General features: G+C 49.6%; 1 protein-coding gene across 1 annotated transcript in view; it reads right to left on the bottom strand.

Annotated features, from left to right (window-relative positions):
- COLQ (collagen like tail subunit of asymmetric acetylcholinesterase) overlaps positions 1 to 15,924 on the bottom strand; it is a 323,105-nt gene that overhangs the window by 216,220 nt on the left and 90,961 nt on the right. Inside the window, exon 2 of the mRNA XM_069212095.1 lies at positions 10,440 to 10,555. Within this exon, the coding sequence (XP_069068196.1) occupies positions 10,440 to 10,555 (116 nt within the window). The remainder of the gene's footprint in view (positions 1 to 10,439; positions 10,556 to 15,924) is intronic.

Here is a 15,924-nt window from a genome sequence, read left to right as displayed (position 1 = left end):
CTGACTTGCATGGTATTGCATGGATGTAGTGCATTAAGCCACCATAAGGTGTATTAGTGGGCGGGTAGCGTGTAAGAATGCTGAATGGCAGTGTAGCCCATGTAGGGAGTGTTTTGGGGTTTGTGGTCCCCTTAATTTCACAATGGCCGCTTCCCTGGGCGTGTATATGAGCACAGAGGTGTGAGGATCAGTGTGCATGTGCTTTTCATTAATTCATTAATTCATTGCATGTATTTGTGATGAGTAGTGCAGCGGCATTGGGAGCAAAGCGTGGCGGGCGGACAGGAGCAGAGGAGGGCTGATGTCTCATCTGACACCAGCACAAGATGGCGCTGGCTAGGGAGAGAAACCGAGGCCTTGGGTGAGGGAAGGAGGCTGTGAAGCTGTGGGCACTGTGAATGGTCAACTTAGCAGCCTTGAAAGTTCTCCCATTTTACTCTTGATAAAAACGTGGCAACTTGTAGTGTTGGCTCTCCTTTTATATAGCTGAGAACCAGAAATGTGGTATTTTGTTTCATTTCACTACTTCAGTAGAAGTGACCCTCTGTGCAGTGAGCCATAACTCGCCCAGACGATGCCTTCCAGTGCTGGGAGCTGTAAATGGGACTTCTTGGGGCACCTCCGAGGTTACATGGAGCGCTCTTGAAACATCTGATAACCCTCATTGGGAGACTGCGCTGGACCATGGGCGTAACAAAGGCCCCCGCGGTATGGGGGGGTTGGGGAGGGGGAACTCCAGGGGGACCCCTCAGCACAGCATCTGGCCTGAGAGGGACTGGAGGGGCCCCCCCTACATGTCTTGTGTATGTGACCACTTGGCATTAAGGGATATTCTGGACAGGACTGTAAAAAATTCAAGAACAAACATCAGTTTTACAGACACACGTAAGAGAGGCTATGCCTCACTAGGTTGTCAGTGCATTTATTTTCTCTTTTTTAACATAGCGCTATTTATTTTTTGTGATTGCCTCCTGGTATGCTACATTCAGTTGTCACTTTACGTCCTTGTTCAGTAGTAAATTAATGACCTTCAGTACTGCGGCAAGGCCATCACCCCTACCCAAATCTACCCAATCTTTCTTGAAGAGAAAGAAACAGCAACATTTTGATTATGTTTCTGAACATTTTAAACCCCCTGGCAAACAGTTTGGGAAACATTAAGGTAATTAACCTTATGCTAGTTTAAACAAATTGAACAGAAACATCTGGCTCACCCCAACCGCCCATGGACTTTCAACCTAAAATAAATTTAATGAGGCAGAACAAATGGTGTGGGCGGCAGTCTCACACCTAATGTCAGGATGTGAGGTACCCACAACTTGTTTGTAGTCTCACAGCACTAAAGTGTATGTCTGGGACTCCACATTTATCTCAGAACTGGGAGCCGGGACTACCAATCAAAGATAATAAAAGAGGAGGATTAAATTAAGATCAAATGGCAGATCCACAACAAGTGATTCAAAGGTTTGTTGCTAAGAACTTGATAAATAAGGAAGAGAAGAACAAGGTGGGACAATTCCTAAAATCAGACAAGGCGGGTCTACCAAGACTATCGGAAGGTATTGGGTACCTGGGGAGTCGTCTCTGCAGACATGACAGAAACAGAAGAGGCACTGTCAAGTGGTTGAACAAGCAACACCAACCCACCTTGGTAAACTCTTCTGGTGCAATGGTTCGCTGTTCGTGCTTGTGAAGGGTGAGCAGGGGCCAGACCCCTTGCAAGGTTGTGCAAGGCAATTGCCCGCTTTGTCCATGCCTTTAAATGGTTTTGAAATTGAGCAAAAGCAAAACTAGTGATCCGAGTTATCCCTAAGTGTCAAGTAAATATAGAATCTTCGAAATATTTGGGATGTAAATTGCATAAACCAAAACTAATTATGTTAAAATGTAATTAGTGTTTCTTTAACATATGGCACTGTTTTCCTATTAATATACACTTAGATCTCAAATTGAACTGGGAACCAGTTACCTTTTGATACCTAGTGATTAATATCTACAATTCTCCCACTGATTTGCAGGATGGAAGTCTCGGCAGAGTGTCACGGTCACTCCAAGCCCAGTTTGCTTTTAGGTCTTCTCTTCTGCTTTCTGTAGTGGGCCACGTGGCACTAGTGAAGATGGTGTGCTACCCCGATGATAGTATTCTTTTGCAAACCTTCCCCTGCTCGTCCTTCAGTCCTTCTTCAGACATGCCACACATGTAAGTCCTTATTTTAAACATGCATTTGATGCCTTGTCAGTAGTAGTAAGCGCTTTATAAATACAATTACATCATATATAGGCTGCTACAAAATGCGCAAATACATTTCGGTTAAATAAAAAAACTGCTTCTCAAATACAGATTTGAATAATATACAGTTTATACCTAGTACTAAAATTTTTTTTTTTTTATAAAGATATTTTTATTATTTTGAAGTGCAAATAGAAAATACACAACGAACATACACTATAGCAATACCTGAGAAACACCGATTTCAATACCATAGCACTCTTATCATGATGTAACATCTGCCACCTTTGTCTCAATCTTCCTGTGGAGTCCGGGGACCTGTTAAATTTAGGTTTTTAAGGTTTGCGGGATTCCAGAGATTATGGTCCTGTCTTTATGACTTTAGAGTAAGTGACCGTCTCTCCCTGAAACTACTCCAAGGGGGTCGGTATGCTCTCCCCTTTTATGGCCAGTGTTCGGTCACCCCACACACAGAGCAAGGACTTCAGCCATATCTGCCCCATGGACCCTGGGTGACTTTTATTCGGGTGTGTATGGAGCTTCTTGTCGTCATACTTTAATCAGTCAGTCAACAAACCCACCCATCTCCCCCATATTCTATTATATTTTTCAGGACACCCTCTCGCTTCATACACCAGTTTTTCGCAACCTGCACACCAATCCACTCCTCTTCTCCACTTATTAAGGGACGGCGCTTTTACGGCCTTCCATGCCGACATAATGTCCCTTTTTGCCACTAAGCAGGCCACTCCCAGAAACGTACGGCTCGATCTATTTAGCCCTGTCTCGCCCAGTGCCCCCAGTAAAAGTGGTGTTGGGGATACCTCCATCGTAGACTGCATTACCTCGGAAACTTCTTTTATAACCGCCCTCCAGTATGACTCTATAATTGGGCAGGCCCAGACCATGTGGAAGAAATCAGCTCCTGGCTGAGAGCACCGGGGGCATTCGTCTGTGGTTCGAAGATTCGCCCGGTGGAGCCTCTTAGGCGTAAGGTAAGCTGCGTGTAAATAAAGGGACTGTAACAATTGAAACCGTGTGGATATGGCCAGTGTTCGGGGAGCCATTAGAGCCTCTCTCCAATCTAAATCCTCCATGGGACCCACCCATTCCTCCCATTTCCGGCGCAGTTCCCCAAGGGGAGGGGATGTATTAGTGAGGATGGAGCGGTATATTTGGGAGGTTCCCCCTTTATTTAGATGTCCCATCATAATCATAGCCTCAAGCGGGCTATACTCTGGGATGCTGTCTCCTGGTCGTACGTGTACCCTTAGAGCATGCCTGAGCTGTAGATATTTGTGAAACTGGGTGTTGTGTAGAGAGTATGTTTTCTGGAGTTCTTCATATGATCGAATGTACGAGTTGCCCCAGATGTCGCCGATCGTAGTTATTCCAATATTGTCCCAATTTCGAAAGCCCTCCAGGGTGGAGACCTCCTTTAGCCATTTCCCCTGCCAAAGAGGCGTCTGGAGAGTTAGGCGGCCCCACCACCCCGTGGCCTTCCGTGCTGTGCACCATCCCGTGAGGACCAGCTTGGTCACCTCTGGAGTGGATTTCGGAATCGCGCCTCCATACAGGGCGTTGAAAACCCCGTTGTAACCCATCTCATGAAGTTCCAGTCTGTATGCGGGATCGGTCCAACCCCCGGCTAGCCAGTCGTTAATCACTAGTAGACGCATAGCTAGGTAGTAGAAATAAATGTTAGACATCCCCAATCCCCCGTCATAGACGTTTCTTTGACACGTGGCTAGAGCTAGTTTGGGGCGCGAGCCATGCCACAAAAATTGGCGTGCAATAGCCTCGACCTCGTTGAACCATTTCCGAGGGATTAGGTGCGGGAAGTTTTGTAGTTGGTATAGGAATCTGGGGAGTACCATCATTTTGTATAGAGCTATTCTCCCCAACGTGTTGAGTGGTAGATTCCGCCAGCGTTGGAGGTCCTTCCTAGAGTTTTTAAGAAGCGGTGTGATGTTCAGTTCCCAGGCTAGCTCTGGGAGCAGGGCTATGTGGACGCCCAGATATTTAAAACTATTGCGGCGGATTGGGATGTTGTCCTGCCAGCTAACACAGTCTCTCGAGGGGTGTAGTGGGATCAGTAGGGATTTGTTAGCGTTCAGGGTAAGACCCGAGGCTTGTGAGAAGAGCTCTAGGAGTTCTAGGACCCGCGGGCCGCTCATTGTCGGGTTGGAGAGGTAAAGGAGGAGGTCATCAGCATACAATGCCACTCTGTCCTCTGGACCCGTAGGCCATACCCAGCCTGTTATCAGTGGGTCTTCTCTCAGCAATTTTGCCAGGGGCTCAATTGCCAGGGCGAAGAGTAACGGTGATAGGGGGCAACCCTGGCGGGTCCCGCGACGGATGGGGAATGGATCGGATGACACCCCGTTCACCTGAATACGAGCAGTCGGGTCGGAGTAAAGTAGTTTTACTAGGTTTCGGAACTTAGGTCCAAAACCGTTTTTCTTTAAGACGTGTTCTAGGTACGTCCAGTCCACAGTGTCAAAGGCTTTCTCAAAATCTATTAGCAGGAGCACAAGTGGGGACCTGGTCAAGGTGTCACGTCGAGCTAGGGCATTGTGCAACCTTCTAATGCAATGTCTAGTGCTGCGTGAGGGCATGAAGCCGCACTGGTCTGGATGTACTAGCGAGGGGAGCACTTCCCTTATCCTATTGGCCAGTAATGTTGAGAGCACTTTAATTTCCGCATTTATCAGGGAGATGGGCCTATAGGCTGATCGGTCGGGCGCCGGTGGGCTCGTCTTCGGAATCACCACTATTGTGGCCTGGTCTATTTCTGCGGGGAAGCGTCCTTTTTCTGTTGCTTCGATAAACATGTTAAGCAGATGAGGACCTAAAATGTCCCCACATTTGCTGTAGAGCTCGGCTGGAAAGCCATCCGGCCCAGGAGTTTTGCCCGATGCTAGCCTGGACATGGCCGTTGTTATTTCGGCCAGAGTTATGGGTTCCTCCAGGACCTCCTTGACTGTCTGCGGGATTTTAGGGAGGATTATGTCGTCTAGTAGGGGAGACTCCCTTTCAATTTGCGGGCGGGGGCGCTCAGCGTATAGCTGGGCGTAGTATGAGGCAAAGCTCTTAGCGATTTCCCAGGGGGTCCTCGCAATTGAGCCCGCCCCGTCCGCGACCTCCAGGATAACTCTGTCGGCTAGCGGCCGTGAGGCCAGCCAGTGCAGGAGTTTGCCATTTTTATCGCCCCATCCATACACACGAGCCGCCGACGCCCTCCATGTGTGTTTCGCGGCTTCGAACACCACTTGTCTTATTTCTTCTCTAACCATTGTTAAACGCCTCAAGGCAGATGCTGATGCCACTGTAGTCCCTGACTGCTCCAGGGCCAGGGCTTTGGCTTCAAGGGTTGTCACTTGTAATTCTCGAGCTCGTTCGCGAGCGCGCACACGGTACTTGGCATAGCCTCTGAGTGTGGCTTTACAAGCCGCCCAAACTATGCCTGGGGATTGTACAGACCCCAGATTTTGCGCAAAGTACTGAGTGAGGTGGTCTCTTATTTCAAGAATGAATTCGTTATTCTGCAAGTACCATGCGTTCATGCGCCACATGGGACGCTGATTTGGGGCTATGTCCCCTATTCGGATTCTGACTGGAGTGTGATCCGAGACTCCCCGAGATAATACCTCAGCGCCAGTGACTCTAGGAACATCCAGGGCGGGCATGAGCACCAGATCAATTCTTGCCTGAGATTGGTGAGCCGCTGAAGTGTGTGTGTATTGTCGTGTTTTGGGGTGCCATGTCCTCCAAACGTCGCACAGGGCTAGACTCGTTGCCCAACCTTTTAATTTGGCTGCTCTCCCTACTCGGTGGAAGAACTTGGTCCGGATACGTCTATCTTAGGATCTAGGACCGAATTAAAGTCCCCTCCAATAAGTGTGAACCCCTGTGGGAGACCTACAATCGTCCGGCGGAGAGTTGATAGGAATATGTCAAAGCCAGTTGGGGGAGCGTACACACATATGAAATTTATTGGTGACCCATGTAGTATACCGGTCTACCCTGTGGGTCTGACTGTGTGGCTGTAATCACTATGGGTAATGAACGATGGAATAAGATGGCCACCCCTCTGGAACCTCTCGAGAAACCTGCATGGAAAGCTTTGTCAAACCCTCCCCGTGCTAGGATAGGGCATTTAGTTCCCAATAGGTGGGTTTCCTGCAAGAGGACCACTGAAGGGGCATACCTGCGCAGGGTGTTGAACACTGCAGATCTTTTGATTTTATCTAAGAGGCCATTAACATTCCATGAGAGAATCTGTGTCAGTGCGGGGACCATGTGTGCCATAGTTGCGTTACAGGGATTCAGAGACCTGACCAGAGGGCCAGAGATAGGCACCTTGAGTGGAAGGGATCTATGCGGTGGGTGTATGTATTGCTATAGTAACTTATCACAAACCATTCACTAAGCCCTAACGTGAGCTTTAAACTTCCCAACTCCCCCCCACCCCATACTTCTACCCTTGAAGCATCTGTTGCCCTACTGCCCAACGGGGCCAACGCAGCCGTGCAGACTGCCATCGAGTGGAGTGGTGGACCCCTCCTGTGTGTCGGATCAATTGCAGTTGATTAATGAAAAGTCCCTGTCCGTAATAAAGTTGTTGGGGTGCTTGGCATAGTACCGCCGCGGGCGTGCAGCGCACCAATCACGTGGACACCATCTAGTTCTGTTAGTGTTGACCAATGCAGAAGAAGCTCAGCGCACGAAGATTAGAGTCAATCAAGTTCGGGAGACTGGCTCAAACGGTCCACTCGCTGCTCCTCCCTCGAGGTCTGGTCTCCAGGTTGAGCCGCTGGTCCCTCCCCCGGTGTGGGGGTCAGGATCGGATCATTATTCTCGACTGTTTGGGTATTAGAGTTCTTCAGCCTTCCTCCTCTGGATCTAGTTTGCTTTCGACCTTTCCGCTCGATCTCCTGCATGCTTGGACGTGTCGTCCGGAGGCTTCCAGACGGGTTAGTTGGACCCCTTTGGTTTCCGATACCTTCTTCCGTCAACCAGTCCCATGCCTCCTCAGGTGACTCGAAGAAGTGTGCTTTGCCGGCAAGGATTACTTTCAGGCGAGCTGGGAAGAGGAGCATATAAGAGAGCTGCATCGCTCTCAGTTTTTGTTTCACCTGTTCATACGATCGGCGTTTGGTTTGAACTTCTCGAGTGTAGTCCGGAAAGACCAAGATTTTCTGGTTGTCCCAGAGGAGGTCAGGGGAGCGCCTGGCTTCCCTGAGGATCGCATCACGGTCTTTAAAGTTAAGGAAGCGCGCTATCATGGGCCTTCGGGGGCCACCCGGGGGGGGGTCGCGGGGCCAGGGCTCTATGCGCCCTCTCAATCGCGAACCAAGGTGAAAGAGTGTTCTCCGGCATCCAGGATTTAATCCAGTTTTCTAGAAACTCTGTAGCTTTGCCATCTTCCGCCCCCTCCGGGACACCCACGAAGCGTAAGTTGTTGCGTCTGGAGCGGTTCTCTGCGTCTTCCGCTCTGCGGTGGAGTTCGCCGGTCCTAGTCTGCAGCTGAGCTACCTTGGTTCTAAGGTCAGCCAAGTCATCCTCTGTCTGAGAGACACGGTTCTCCACCTCCGTAATTCGGCCCACCGCATTTCTAAGATCTTGTCTTATGAGGCCCATCTCTTCCCTCACCTCACCAATCTTGGTTTCTACTGCCCGTTGCGATGTTTGTATTGCGAGAAGGATAGCACTGACCCCGTCTGCAGTCTGTTCATTGAGCGGTGCATCGCCTCCGGTTCTGGGGACCGTTGGCGTGGTAAATTGGTCGATCCTCTGCTGGGATGGCTGCGTCTGTTTGGCGGCTCTATCTTTACCCATGTTGTCCGATGGGCCAAGGAAGCGCCAGCGAGGTCTGGTGGGAGCGGTGTGTATCCACGATACGGGTCGGGGGTCCGGTTCGGGGCGGCCACTCCGCAGGTCTTCACTGGATCCGCAGGCGGGGGTGGGATCACCTGTCCCCCGCGGTATGTCCCAGGGATTGAAGCTTGTCCAGTTATCGTTATCGTGGCGCACTCATGATGAGTCCATGGGACCTGGTGTCCCCGCAGGCGCGGGACAGCGTCGACCCTGGGCCATTCCCGGGCTCACGCCCGTCTTTCTTGCCCTTTCGGTGTCCCCTCGGGTGCAGGCTCCAGGATCCTCAGGGCCCTTGCCTCCAGTCGCTCCCCCGCTCTCGTTCCCGTTCCAGAGGAGGTGCGCTTCGGTGCTTCACATTTTTGGGGGGAGGGGGAGGGGCAGCGGATGATCTTCTGTGGCGGGGGAGGGGGCCCCCCCGATTTTTCGCCAATGACCAGCAATCTCAGGCTCCGGGTTACAGGCCCAGTCGACTCCCTCTTATTGGTGTGCGTTAGTGTCTCTTGGGGCCCAGAGGGCGCGGAATCCCTGCATGCGCCCCTCTATGCTTCCTACCTGGAGTCGCTTTGCCCGAATCAGTGCATCGGCGCTCGGGCCTGCGGCCCCCGGCCCGCCGATCCATGACGCCGGCCCGCACCGGAGCCATCCATCCCCGGTGCCGCTGGTCGCGCCTGCAGTCCCCCAGATGGTCCCTCTTCAGGCGTGATGGGTGGTGTGTCGCCCTCGGCGCTGCTCCGGCAGCCCCGGTCGGCCTCCTCCGGTCGGGCCCGTACGCTGTTCACCCGGCTATCTCGGCCGTAGGGCGAATCTCACCTCGGCGCGGTCCGGCCCTCCAATCGGCGCCGCCCACCAGCGGCAGCAGGCACTCCCGCGCCCCGGATTTTTGAGGCACCGGGGATCAGGGGGCCACCAACACACCCCTCGAGTCCCGGTTGGGACAAACAGGATCGATTATGGCAGTGGATTTAGGTGGATGACGGAGGGGTCCGGAGAACTCTTAGAGTGCGACCGCCATCTTGACGCCCGTGGCCACGCCCCAGTACTAACATTTTTTATAACAGTCCATTAAAACCACACACTCCACAGCTCACCTTGGAACACCATTACAATGACTGTACGACGAAACAACGACTGCAAAAAAAACTACTGCCTTAACAACGAGGTCGGAACACCGACCTCGTTGCTACTACTAATGATTTTACCACGAATGCCTTAACAACGATATTTCGTTGTAAAGGCATTCCTGATAAAATTATTAGCAATAGGCACCATTCACCCTACATCCCTCACCCCACCCCCCCAACCCCACCCCAAAACCTAAAACCCCCTGACCCCCTGACCCACCCCAAAACCTAAAACCCCCTGACCCCCCATCCACTCCCCAAAACCAAAAACGCCCCACCCCCCCAACCCCACCCTAAAACCTAAAACCCCCTGACCCCCCACCCACTCCCCAAAACCAAAAACATCCCAACCCCACCACAAAACCTAAAACCCCCTGACCCCCCACCCACTCCCCAAAACCAAAAACGCCCCACCCCCCCAACCCCACCCCAAAACCTAAAACCCCCTGACCCCCACCCCCTCCCCAAAACCTAAACCCACACTTACCTTCGCCAAGTCCCTTCTTTGTACCTTAACCACGCATGTTCGTTGTTCAGAACATACGTAGTTAAGGCACAAAAAACCGAAGTCGTGGTTAAAAAAAGCGTTGTTGCGCTTTCGTTAACCACGACCTTCGGAAAAAAAAAGTCGTAAAAAAGGATGTTTCCCCATTACAATACCTCTCTAAAAGAAAAAAACATTGCCATCAGAAAGCTTCAAGTGACTTCTTTGGTTAAAGTCCATGCAGGTTTCCAAGCCCTTTTGCATCTGTAGATTTACCAGTTGGGCACATTTGCATTTATTTACCCTGGCAAGAAGGCCTTTTCTTATCTGTCTGCCCCTCCCTCCGAGCACAGGAGACTCCCTGCCTTTCACTCCAGCTGGGGAAACTGATCTGCCCGTAATTGCGCCCTGCCGCCCCTTATCTTTTTGGTAAAAGGCTAAAATTACGGACAAATGCCGCCCGTTAAGCCTTTTATCACGGACAACGAACGGCAGGCCGAAATTAGGGGCAGTCTGTGAAATTTACGGAAGGGTGGTCACCCTAGTTCTGTGCAGGGGGCCCCCTCAGCACAGCACCTGGCCTGGATGAGTCCGGGGGGGGCCCATCCATGTTCTGTGCAGGGGGCCCCTTCCAGTGTCGGTACGCCACTGCGCGGGACGCAACATGAGGAGGGATACTGCTAATAGATGCACCTACAAGAACAAGGCTAGAATAACAACTTACCGGGTTCCCGTTCTCCCAGAAGTACGGCGGGGGCGGGAATAAGGGTGGCGGGGGCGGAGTCAGCATGCAGCAGGCCCGGGCGAGGCTCCGTTTCTTCTGTCCAAAGGAGGGGAAGGCTGCCAGGAGAAAAGACAGAGAGTCAATGCAAGTACTGCGGCGGATTAAAGACAACACATGAGGCTGGGGTGGAGTGATGCTCTAAGGGTCTCATCGCCCACCGCGCCCTTCCAATGAGGCTCCTGATCCATACCTCTAACACATTCACCTAACAGCGACCAACATACCAGACCCAGACTCAAGTGACCCCAGGAGGCGCGCCAGGCTCTGGCCAAAAGAAGCATTATGCACGTAACAGTGCTTTTGTTTTAAGCAGAAAAACATTACATTTATTGCATTGTTAAAAAGATAACATAGCTTAACTGCAATGTTTAAATAAGTCTAGACATATTAAAACAATGCCAATTTAATAGAATAATTAGAAACAATTCTGAGGAGGGGCCGATGATTTTTTTCCCCCACTAGGGAGGCGGGGGCATTACAAAGTTTGAAAACCACTGCCATAGACATACACTAATCACCACCCATAAGGCCCACGGAGTGCTGTATCAAGGCGTGAATGGGCCACAGGCAACACATATTATGGCCTTGCATGCAATGGATTTTCACATTTAATAGGAAAAAAGGGCAGGGATTTCATACGCGGAGACAAGGGACCTAGTTAAACAGATCATATCACAAACTGCATAACTGATATCACTGGTGACTTCACATAAACCATCACCTGTCACGTCATTGATGCCATCCCGGAAGCAGGAGCCTATTGCACCTTTGCGCATGTCTCTGCAGTGATTGCATCTAGTGGTTGGCAGTGGTACTGCAGCCTTGCAACTCCGATGTTTATGGCGATGTGGCTCGTGAACTGAAGCGTAGCAATCTTTCTGCTCTCTCTATTTTCCCTGAAGACATGTTGTTACTGAAACTGCTAATGCAACATCACAACGACATTTATTGTTTCTAAGTATCTCTAGCACATGAAAAGAAAACAAACTATAAACTGTTTTGGCAAATTAAATGTGGTGAAAGAACATTATGCCATCTCCTACGTCGCGGCAAAAGCGTGAAACGACCGCCCCACCCTTCACCAACGGACCTCATCCTCTCTTCTGGAATTCAGGAAAGGACTCAACACCTGGCTGTTCACCTGAACCCTTAGCATCTCTGCCTGGATACCCTCACAGGTGACTAGTCGCCTAACCTGTGGTCCAGGGACCCCTGGGGGTCCGCAAGGCCTCCTCAGGGGGTCCGTGACTGCTTAGAAAATTATATAATATTAGCAGATTGGGTCCCCAGCTTTCAGTAAGGACTCAGTGGAGGGGGGTCCCCGGATTACAATGATAATTCAGTGGGGGTCCCGGGCTCCAGTACTGATAGAGTGGGGTTCCACAGAAGTCAAAAGGTTGGGAACCACTGCTCTATATTAATCCGATTTTGATTTGATTTCAGATAGATTTCCATCGGCTTAAAGGTTCCTGGCATCTTCTAAGTTTCATTTCACCAGTTAAATCATTTTCTTATTCCTGGTGGGAAGATTTAAAACTTTCTGGTGATGGAACTTGTTGGATCTGTAATCGCAACATCATAATGGCCACTTTCCTCCCCCAGCACACGAGATGCTCTTGTTGTGGCACAAGCTGCTTTTTTAGGAAGACCACAACTGCGCTCATATCCCCCAAAACTGTCCTTTGTGCAACAGCAACACTTGCACCTTCCACAAAACAAATTTGACTGCATCAGTCCTATGCTGACTGAGCTAGTCTGGCTGCCAGGCGAAGCCAGAATAGGGTTCAAACTGTTCTGACTTACACAGCTACCCATGGAACTCCCCACCCTAGCTTGCTACCCTACTCAAACAGTTGAGTGACAGCACAGAATCATGAAACAAGACAATGTATTACTCAACCCACCCACCTTCAAAGCCACACACGCCCAGCACCCATCCCTTTGAAGCGCTGCCTCCCTGTTGTAGCACTCACTTCCAGCAGATATAAAAATATAGCCCCTCTCAAACGTATTTTCACAAACATCTGAAAACCCATCCCTTCGAGCTGAATCATTCAGGATAAGCAAGTCAATCAGTCCACACACATCCCATATGCAATACCTTTGACCCTCCTTTAATGATGCTCTAAGTGCATTTACAACTAAAATTGTCCTTGATAGAATAGACATTGTATGTAGAATTCGCAGCCTACTGTTCTAAATTTAAGACATGGTTATACATATATATCTCTTGTTAATCTATATGTAGATTTGATTATATATATCTCCTGTTATAAGGAATGTTCTATCAGTACTTCGCACCTCAAACTGGTACCTTCGCAAATGAGTGCCAAGAGTCCCATTCATGACGCAGTGGGCTGTGAGGATCAGGGATAGCATCACAGGAGGCTGTAGGCATAACCCGAAGAGCAGGCCAGAGTTGTGGGTGGACGTTGCTAGAGCTTCGCATTTGTGGGCCCCGCTAATGGTCGATGCTGTAGCGCGAAGAGGGGGCTGCTGGAGCTTTGCGTTGAATTGCAGTGCAGGTGGGCCGGTTCGCAGTCGCAAATAGTCCAAAAGGTTGAATTCAGCTCCCTTGAGCCACATCAATGGTCTAGGACCTAAGGGGCACCACATGGGAGGCAGGAACGCACTGAAGTTGGGTTCAGGGCTGGTGCACGATGTTAAAGAACCTTTTATGTCCCTGAAGCTCAGACTTGCCCTTAGAGTCACTCTGGTGTCCTGGATTTAAGGGTGAAGTTGCAGATCCAGTACTCTTCTCACCAGGCCAGAAGGCAGCAGGGCAGCAGTTCCTGCAGAGCGGCAGTCCAGCACAGTGGCAGTCCTTTCAGCAGCACAGCAGTCCTTCTTCCTGACAGAGTATCCACAGGTCCTGAAGTGTACTGAAGAGTTGGTGTCTGAGGTTCAGTATTTATACCCAATTGAGCTTTTGAAGTGTGGGGAAAGGTTCTAGAGGCATGCCTTTCTTTAAAGGGCACAGGCGCCTGCCTTCCTGGCTCCAAACTAACTACAGCGGGTATGTAGCCCTTTGTGTGGAGACAGGAAAAAACCTATTCAAGTATAAGTGGGGTTGGGCACAGCTTCTCCCTCCCATCCTGCCAGTGAAATTTCATCCAGTCACATATAAGCCTCCCATTGTGTGTCACTGTCTAGGAGTAATACACAAAGCCCAACTGTCAGCTACACCCAGTCATGTGACCCAGGGGTAGGCTGCAGGTACCAAATGGCTAAGGCAAGAAAATGCCAACTTTCTAAAAGTGGCTTTTCAAAATTGTAATTTAAAATACGGCTGCACCATTAGTTAGGATTTTAAATATTAATTCCAGAGACACCAAAAATGAACTGGTCACCTGTTCCCATCTGGAAATTACACTTCCAAAATGTAATAAGGTAACTCCAATGTTATCCTATGGGAGAGGTAGGCCTTACAGTAGAAAAAACAAATGTAAGAGTTTTTTCAATACAAGGACATGTAAAAATTAAAAGTATATATCCGATTTTTGGAATATATGGTACCCTACCCTCTGGATAGTCCAGAGCCCACCTTAGGGGGTGACGTATTAAAAAGGAAGGTTAGGGCCTCACAAAAGTTTTATTTTGCCAGGTCAAAATGGCAGCTTAAAACTGCACACAGACACACACACAGGCTGCAATAGCAGGTCTGAGACATGTTTGTAGCGCTAATTAAGTGGGTGGCACTATGTGGTGCAGGCCTACTGGTAGCATTTAATTTACAGGCCCTGGGCACAGCTAGTGCCACTTTACCAGGGACTTACAAGTAAATTAAATATGCCAATTAGGTATAAGCAAAATTAATGTGTTAAATAGAGAGCACAAACACTTTAGTACTGGTTAGCAGAGTTGAAGTGTGCAGAGTTCTATGGCCATCAAAAACGGAGTAAGCAAAAACAGGAGGTCTGAAGGCAAAAAGTTAGGGAGAAACCACACCAAGGATGCCAGGTCTAACAATCTTCTTCAGGCTTCCCTTCCCTTGTTCGAAGCAAAGATGCTTTCCTTACATTAAAAACCACCTTCATAGTGGCTTTGCTTAGCTCAAACCATTGATGCAAAACCCCAAGTTCTACAGAGTGGTAGAAAAGTGCTTCAGCAAGGGGAGCCGCCTTGCCTCTTTCATTAATATCAACTCTTCTAAAGCATCTCAGTGTAACAAGAACTCTTTGGCATGCAATCCTAATGCAAAACCTGTTAGAAAGAATCAGGGAAGCTACATTTACTTCAGCAGCTTTAAAGAAGAGATTATTTACAGTTGTCAGTGTGGTTCAATAAGCACCATCTGATAATTTCAAGTAAAAAACAGCTGCCTTTCTAGCCTGAGACCTAAAATCTAAAGAGTGGGTAAAATTACTTTATCTGGGTGCATTTAGCAGGTGGAGGCCATAGCCCCCTAGAACTTTCCTGTGACCAGACCTCCAACCAGTCAATGCCCTCTATGGCCCAGCTCTGGCCACGCTTCTCTCTCTCGTCTCGCTCTTTGAGGCGTTGATTCGTTTTTGCTCACTTTGTGCCTGTTTCATGCCTATTTCTGCTTCTTTTACATTTCTGGCCAGTACCATTTGATTGCACTTCTCTTACTTTTTCTTGCCTTTTGTCCATTACTTTGTGTATTACTCTGCACTGTTTCAGACCTCTCGTTTTTATGCTAGCATTTTTCTGTGCATTTCACCCATTTTTCTCTGTCTTTTGCCAGTTACTCTGCCTTGCTTCTGCCTTTCTCTTGTTTTTCTGTGTATTTCACCCCCTTTTCTCTGTCATTTTGACTGCTATTTTACCCTCATTTTTGCGCTTCTTTCATTTCTTGCAATTGTCTTTCCATTGCATTTACCCATTTTTTCTGCCTCACAGCTCTTATTGTCCCCTTGTCTTTTGCCTCACATTGTGCCTCTGTTCTTGCTGCTCCTGCCCTTACTGCACCCCCTCCCCACTCCTCCTCTGCTCCTTACCTGCTCCTCAGCATGCGCCTTCCTTTTCCTGCTCTATCTTGCTCCCGCCTTTCAGCCCCACCCACCACCCCTTCCACTCCTCCCAGGACCTACAGACTGAAGCACAGACACACGCGGAAGGCATGCCAAGGGCATCTCCTGGACCGCCGCACCCAGCACCAGAAATCCTGGTCCTCCTCTGACCCACCACTACCCCTCTGCACTCCTCCACACCCTCAACCTGGTCGCCATGCTGCTGCATCACCACACCTCACAACATGGAAGGAGTCTTCACCTGCTCCTCTTGCCGTTTCACCTGCACCACCACAACTGCAACTCCAACACCCACTGCAACCACACCAACAACACCCCATAGCGCCCAACTCCTCGCTATCATGGATGCTTCTCAATGCGCGCTGTCTTACCAAACATGCCACAAAGATTTGGGACCTACTGGATGCTGCTTCCCTGTTCGTCCTTTTTCT

Source organism: Pleurodeles waltl, chromosome 10 (genome assembly GCF_031143425.1).
Source record: "Pleurodeles waltl isolate 20211129_DDA chromosome 10, aPleWal1.hap1.20221129, whole genome shotgun sequence".
Lineage (NCBI taxonomy): Eukaryota > Metazoa > Chordata > Amphibia > Caudata > Salamandridae > Pleurodeles > Pleurodeles waltl.
The sequence above is the reverse complement of the archived record's forward strand: the minus strand, read 5'-3'. Positions and strand labels throughout refer to the sequence as shown.